The 8,110-nt window shown below is 34.9% G+C and overlaps 1 protein-coding gene across 2 annotated transcripts; it reads left to right on the top strand.

Moving 5' to 3' along the window:
- Positions 1–3,817: 3,817 nt before the first annotated feature.
- Positions 3,818–7,781, top strand: LOC131666740 (uncharacterized). 2 transcript variants are annotated; one of them, XM_058939618.1, is made up of 8 exons: positions 3,818–4,047; positions 4,314–4,399; positions 5,534–5,653; positions 5,730–5,853; positions 6,160–6,453; positions 6,539–6,907; positions 6,989–7,259; positions 7,378–7,781. In XM_058939618.1, exons 3-8 carry the CDS (start codon positions 5,536–5,538, stop codon positions 7,666–7,668), a joined length of 1,467 nt encoding a protein of 488 aa, XP_058795601.1. In that variant the 5' UTR covers positions 3,818–4,047; positions 4,314–4,399; positions 5,534–5,535; the 3' UTR covers positions 7,669–7,781. The 2 variants fall into 2 exon arrangements, with proteins under 2 accessions (XP_058795601.1, XP_058795602.1); XM_058939619.1 differs by lacking the exons at positions 3,818–4,047; positions 4,314–4,399 and adding an exon at positions 4,785–4,944.
- Positions 7,782–8,110: the final 329 nt, after the last annotated feature.

The following is an 8,110-nucleotide window of genomic DNA, read 5'->3' as shown; positions in this document are numbered from 1 at the left end:
TTTTCGATGATTCCTGCCATCTCTGCATTTCAACTTTTGGTTCATTTCCATATTTCGAAGAGAGAATCGATACTGGCTTTGAGTCCATAACTGTAATATAATTCAATTTTGAATTCACTTCATGCATTGAAATAGTGTATCCTCTTTTAGCTTTTTTTGGCATTTCGACTTTCACTTTCACACGATTATGCCGAACAGTTCCTGTCGCCGATAAACCATTTTTTTTCAAATGAATCATAAGATCTGGGTTTGTGAAAAAGTTGTCAAAATAAATATGATACTTTTTCAGTTCTTCTCTCTGTGTTTTTTCTAATAAATTCGAAAGTAACTTTATCACCACTCTAGACCCTAAACCAACGGCAACTAAAGGATTTCGTTCATCGATTCCTGATTTACCAGTGTAAATATCAAGATCATATATATACCCATCAGAAGAACAGACTGCCCATTCTTTTATTCCAAATCTAATGGGTTTATTCCTTATACATTGCTTGATACCAAACCTACCAAAGTATTTTACCATTATCTCATCTATTGATAAATTATAGTCAAAGAAACCAAATTGCATACAATTCTCACGAAACATATCATACAGAGTTCTAACCTTCCAGACTTTATCATTTTGATCAGTTTCTTGAAGTTTATAGAATCGTATGTTCTTTTTTATGGCAACGAAATTATTTCTAGACATAAGTTCCGCAATTACTGGACACTGAAGTATTCGCTTTTTTGACCAGTAATCACGAATACTTTTTCTAGAATTGAAGATAGTAATCATTATGATTGTAATAAATTTTTCTAGATCATCCATACATAAATCAAAATGATTTTCAGAAGTGGCTTCAATGATATGGTTTTTCATTGATTTCGAAAAGAAAACCTCAAACAACTCAAAAGCATTTTTGGATTGCAATGATGAAATAGGTGAAATATTGAAGTTGCTCTCGACATGCGGAGAAATATCATTCAAAGCATCATTTTTCCAACTGTACTTATGATTCGGTTCCAACAATTTCTGAGTACTTGTGTATGTACTTTTAACATGTTCGTAAGAACCTGATGGTAATTCATTTGATAATGTATCTTCATTTGGATCACCGTCCGAATCTCCATCTGAACTTTCATATTCATTAGGAATGAATGCTATATCAATATGTTGACCTTCATCACTATCAGAATCTTCAACTAAATTTGGTAGATCGCTAATTCTCCGTCTCGGCATTATCAGTAACGTTACCAATTTAGAACAAAATAAAAACTAAAAGTTTTCCGAAATTATTATTTCAAAGAATAGATCCAATGTATAAATGTTTTCAACCGTTAGCCCGCCACTCAAACGTGATCTCTAACACGGAAGGATTTACGAAATGAAATAAACTTATCCAATTACAGTATAAGATCTCAAAATTTATCAGTAAAAAATACTGATATGATTCCAGATACCATGTGTGAGAATGAAAACACTTATTTGTCAATAGTTTATTTCTACATAAAGATATCAAATTGAACTCTGACAAAAAAGTGTTATATAGGTTTTCATCTCAATTTTATCCCCCGAATCGATTTCCGCATTCAGATTTTGAAAATTATGAATTTTTTTGTAATTTGTTTAAATAATTTGTTATAAACAATTGCAAATGACATAAGAAAAAATATATATATTTTATTTTTCACTTATGCAAAGGATAGCACAGTTTATTTTTTGCTATTCCAGATAGATTTTGCTTGGGACTTGACATGGTCACTTTTTCTCCCCAACATGCAATTGTTTATTCCTACGTTACACTAACAAATTGAATTCTGACAAAAAAGTGTTATATAGGTTTTCGTCTTGATTTCACCTCCAGAATCGATTCCCGCATTTAGATTTTGATAATTATGAATTTTTTTGTAATTTGTTTAAATAATTTGTTATAAACAATTGAAAATAACATAAAAAAAAATACGTATATTTTATTTTTCACTTATGCAAAAGATAGCACAGTTTGTTTGTCGCTATCTCAACCAGTCTTAGCGTGGGCTTTAATGGGTTAACATTGCGTATGTCACCGCGCGCTCTTCCCAACGCGTCGAGACTCGCACGTTCCGACGGTGCATCATTCCATAATTGATATTTCCGCGTCGCGAAGGGACTTTGGCGCGATTGCCGAAAGAACCCGAGAGAGAGAGAGAGAGAGAAGCCGCAGTCGGCCGAAGCATAAATATTCATTCGATTAATCAATCAAACTCTCGAGATTCAGCTCTGATTAAGCAGATCGTCGCAAAATGTCGGAGTCGATAGACTCCGCGCGCGCGAACAGCTCTATTTTTACGAAAAATAATTAAATCACGGCGCGCGGCGAGGAGAGATAGAGAGGGAGAGAGCGAAGCGGGGAGGACAAAAAAAAACAACGAAAAATGGCGAATACCTCGGTGCTGCTGTTTCAGCGAGCCGGCTCTACTGTGTGTATATATCCCTTTGTTCGGCCGTCATTTTGCTCGCAGGCGTTCGCCTCAATGAGCTCGCCAAGGTGTTTCTTCTGCGGCCGTCTTCTTCTTCTTCTTCTTCTTCCTCTTTCATTCCTCGTCTCTTTTTATTCGCCGCCACCGGTGCTTCTGGCCCGCTGCCGCGTACATCGAGGGCAAGCCAGATCCGGATTAAGATAACGCGCCGTTTAATTTCTGATCTGCTTGTTTGACTATTTCTTTGTTTGGAGGTTTCCGCGCGCGGTGGTGCGCGCGAAAGGAGAGGCTGCAATTCAATGGGGACAGATAGTTCTCTGAAAGAGGAGCTGCTCGAAGGCTGTCAAGTTATTCAGTGTGCTCGCTCGAATGCCAACGATAATGCTTAGATCTATGGTCGCTACTTATACCTATTATCATGTTAAATCTATCTATAGCGATGTATCGAACCGACGTTTTATTTAATTGGTTTTCAGATCGTTTCTTCGTCAGCGGCTCTACGCAAAATCACGCTTGCCTCGGAACTCTATGTCAATTCAATTACAAAATAATAGTAGGTATTATTCTAGATACGGTGGTTTACGGTAGCAGACCTTCCGTGTACTCGCCTCAGCCGCCGATATACACGTCCTCTGGGCAACCACATGTCTTATAATTTAACTTTACCGCTGAAATAGTTTTCTTTTCGATATTCAACTGCACAGACTGGCTGAGAATACGCACACTAATAATTAAAATTCGATTAGTAATAGTTTTCAGTTTGTTTGTTTAATGGGGCGCCCGGTATGGTAGAAGGCGATGCAAGTATGTACCTTGAATATTAACTGCTTAATAAAAGTCGTCAAAAATAGAACGACAAATGATTATGCTTAATTTTGAACGACTGATCGGAATAGAACTCATATTTACAGTTGTTGGAAAAACAACTTGACATTGTTTCATCTGAAATTGATAAGCCATCTGGCGTAAAATGTGATGTACCGTACCATTCAGCGCAAATCGGCGGAAGTCTAGTGATAAGAGACGGTCAATGAATTACTTTTAGTTGTCACATACATGAAACATTATAAAAAGCTAAAACCTACATTTATCTTGAATATCTTGAATATATGGACATTCTATATTGAAAAAAAAACAATATAATAATGTACAAAAAATTACTCAATATTACAGTATCACGTCAATAACAAAATAGGAACTTTCCTTGTATGTGAGCTATAATTACTTATTGCAAAGCACGAAAACATGACATTGATTCTTTCAGCAGTTAGCTCTCAATAATTGCAACGATAAGAGAATCGCCGGGAGATGATGCCACTGACTCGCAGTTATTGCATCGACAGTGAGATAATAGCTACTCATGACGCATTATCTCGATTTACTTATTGCAGTAAATATATCGTTGTATCTCGGTTTTTATAAAAATAGATTGTTTTTTGATTGAATTATTTATATTTGATTTTTTGGAACGAGAAGAGTAATAGTTTAATGGTGCCGTAGCAACAAAATCGTCTCTGTAATCCACGATGTGGATAAAGGGCAAAACTGCACACGAAAAGTTTTGCAATGACTAAAATACCGAGAAGAATCGAAGCCTGTCGAGAGGTAAGAGAGGATTTGAATGTAAAGTACGCTAACTCATTACGATCATTCATAAAACATAATATGCTCCTATGCTCGATTATTTCCTTACAATACTTTTATAATAAAGTCAGTGATGAGTAGTTATCTGAATATTATATGGCTTCTGCGTAATCGTTTATGAGAATGTATCATTGTAATATTATTCTTTTCTCCTGCATGATAAATAAGAGAAAGGAATGCACTTCGAGATAATGATAACTACCGTAGCATATGCTTTTCTCTTACAGTAAAAGTACGTCAGTTGTGCAACTTTTCAATCACAGCATCCAAGAGAGCGAAACGTTGCTTTGATTATTGCCTTCTAATTGACCAAGTAAGTCTAGATCGCTATCTTCATTCTATTTGTATTGTATACTTTTTGTTTCGTCGAAAGACGAAAGTATTTCCTATATAGCTAAAGGGGAAGTATAAGGTTGTAGCATAGTCGAGCTTTTTCCTCTCTCCTAGTGGCCACGTACTATTTCTTTCTCTCTCTTGTCTCTTCTCATTTATACTTACTCAGCATGCCTAACTACGATCTAACTATATGACTTTTCATTCTTCTCCTGCTTAAGGAGAGTAAGGGAGAGTATGCGTTTCGGGTTACGACGCGTTATCAGTTAGTTGTCAAAGTCTAGCAGTATAAATCATTCGTCCGAACTGTGTGCACGTTTTGAATTCTACATTCGTTAAACAGAATTTCATTAACTTATTTAATTTGTCAACGTAGTATAGTTAAGCTTAATTAATTTCAATTAAAATAGTATTTAATAGACGCGTATTTTATTCTAGTTTCCAAAAAACTCTTCCAATCAGTTCTCTTTGTTTGAGTCGCGCAATTCTAGCAATCGCCGCGAGACAGACCCTCCTCGAACTCAGGTAACACAAACACAATTTACACAAACACTCATGCATATCGTTGGTTGACTAGCCACAAAATAGTTAATCAAGTCCGCAGTGGCTAAAAAACCATCAATTCATCACGTACATTATATTGGCCGACTAGTCACAAAGTAGTCAATCGACATCACAACACCACGCGTTTCATTTCACATATCATTTGGTCGGTTAGCCACAAATTAACTAATTTCAATTTTTTACATCCAACATATATATGCATAATTTTAAGTATCAATTGTAATCAATAAAATCATAGCACGTTTTTAATTCTTTACACAACGATTGATCGCATGATCGCATGTTATCGCAATCTTAGTTTGTATTTTATTAATCAAACATACTTTGCACGCAAGATCAAACCTAACCGAACCTTGTGGAGTTTTTTCCCAATTTTTTAGGCCTATAATATATCGATCATATTGGCCTAAACTACGCATTCATTATTTCATATCCTTTCACAAACTACACATACATTCACGAACAATCCTTTCAGATTGAAAAAATAATTGCTAACACTTTTTAACTGCTGCAATTATCAGAAATTATCAGAAATTTTGTTGAATTTTAGATATGTACGTTGAACAGAATTTACATGGGGAACTATGTGTGAAAAGAAGAATCGTAGACGTTTCATCGTTAATTGCTTTTATTGTACTCATGATACTATACATCGGAGTAGCATTATATGGTAAAATGAAATGCAATTAGTGACTATACGGTCAATAACAATGTCATTCAAGTTACTTAATCAGTTAAAATTACAGCGGTGCAAAATGGCCACATAGCTAACAGTTTTACTTATATTCATAACATGATCGACGACGGTGTGATTGTCGATTCAACTGAAAAGGTGGCTATTGAAATATTCGACGATCTATATCGCACGAGGTAATATTAGTTTTATCATTTTGAATATACTTTACGCATTGAAATACAGAATATTAATTTTTTGCGAAACCGACTTGAAATTTATTTTTTGCAATTAGTCGCGAAGTTATGTTGGAATTAAGCAAATAATGAAACAGAATCATCCAGGGAGCGTATCCACTCAAACGAATTTACTTCCATTGTGCTTAAAATCGGGTGAACCGTTCCAGATATATACGCGGACATATAAAAGAATCGAATATAGAACCTCCTCCTTTTTGTAGTCGGCAATATACAAATATGCTTATTATTTTCCATGCATTCCAGATTTGTGATTCTATCGATTACTATTTTGGCCGTTTTATGGTCGATTTCAACTATTTTTATAATTAGAAAAGCTACAAGTTTTGCTATATGCACTGGAATAATGGGCGAAGCAGTTCTGTTGATAGCTTTGTTTGTCGTAACAATTTTTGCATCGCAAAGTCAAGTTTACAGACATTCGAGTTCGAAGCCATATCTCTTTTTCCCAATATTTATCGTTATTGTGGTATCAAAATTACTGGCCTTGAAGGAAGTGGGCTTCGCATTTGTATCGAATTTACTCAGGGAATCCTGCAGGTAATATCTAACTAATAAATACGTGATATAATCTATGAAGCTGTTAACATGTATTATATTAAAAGAGAAATACCTCTATTTTAAGAGCTATTACAAGTTATGCACTTGGATTCATAGTGATGTTTTTCATACACACTTTGGCATTGTCTTCGGTTATTTTTGGATTCTATATATATTGCCAGCTTATGTCGACGTCACTTAAGCCATTGTACAAGGAAGTGCAAACTGCCGATGGAGTTTCACATGATATTTGTAATTTCGTCATAGTTACGATCCCGAGCTACATCTATTTGTTTCATATGATTAACATAGTTAGTTGCATCTGGCTTAACTATACATTTTGGAATTTTGGTTACGTATTTTTCTCTCGAACTTTTGCCAGACTATACCAAAATCCCGAAGACAAGTGTAATTCTATCAGTGCTATTCTCGGTGTATTCAGATCAACTGTAAGGTGAGATGTGTACCATTACCTGACTAACGTAGTTTTAATCAAACGTTAAATTTTTAATAAAACAGTCGAATTTAACGTTAGGAACCATATGGGTACTATAATTTACGCATCGTCACCATACGCGCCCATTGTGCAAATATCGGTGATGTGGAAATATGCTTGGAATGCTACAAACGAATATTTAAGACAAAAGCCGTTCATAGGATCTATTTCTTGGCTAGTAACAGTCTGGAACTTGTCGAGCACTGGACTGATATTTTGCAGTTTTCACAGAACTGCATTCAAACAATCAGCCAAACTTACTGGAAGAATATTCATACGAAATCCTGTGCAATTACTGACCGTTTACTCGGTAAGAAATTGAGATTATAGAAGTAACGACAGTTTCATTTATAATTTCACTACGAAATAGTCTAAATAATCTGTCTCTACTAAAATCTATTTCATGGCCTTTTATATCATTTTTTTAGGTTATTGGATGGCTTGCATTTTTTGTAATTACATTCGTTACACTTCTTTCATTAATAGTATTATGGATTTATACTTCAATCATCAGTGAAACGCCACATACATGCATTGCAGCGATTGTAATCATTTTTGGTGCTATTGCAATGACCAGAGCAGTGTGTCAGCTACTTGAAATAGCAATATTAAGCATATATTTGTTCATGATTGAAAATATTGAACAAATCTCAAATATGGAAAATAAAAAACCTCGCAATCCTGCCATAGATAAAATTATCACGCAATGTCATGACTAATAATACTTTGTAACTTGTGGGCCTTAAGCTTAACTTGTAAGCTTATGCCTTATTGTATCATAATAATAATAATTGTCAATTATAATTTATTTGATAGAAATAAACGATGTCAATACAAAGTCTTCTATGATACAAGTATTTATATATTAATCATGGTATCAGCTCTGGTGGTACATTATTTAAGTATGTATGTGTCTATAAGGTACCGCGACTCCATATGGGACTATATGTATATCCAATATAGGACTTGTTTCGAATCTCGAATTGATGTGTGCGACGGACGTACCATCCTATAACATTATATTCGTACTGTCAATTAAAGACAGATCCAAGATTTTGAATAATCGTTCCCGAACTCAAAATCCGTTTTTCAAAAGCTATTTTGTACTCCGGTTTACGGTTAAAGTATAAAGAAGCGAAATGCCGTCCGGCAAACTATTTT

The sequence above is a fragment of the Phymastichus coffea genome, unplaced genomic scaffold (assembly GCF_024137745.1).
Source record: "Phymastichus coffea isolate CEN01 unplaced genomic scaffold, Cenicafe_Pcof_1.1 PCOF00060, whole genome shotgun sequence".
In the NCBI taxonomy this organism is placed as follows: Eukaryota; Metazoa; Arthropoda; class Insecta; order Hymenoptera; family Eulophidae; genus Phymastichus; species Phymastichus coffea.
This window is presented reverse-complemented; position numbering and strand designations above follow the sequence as displayed.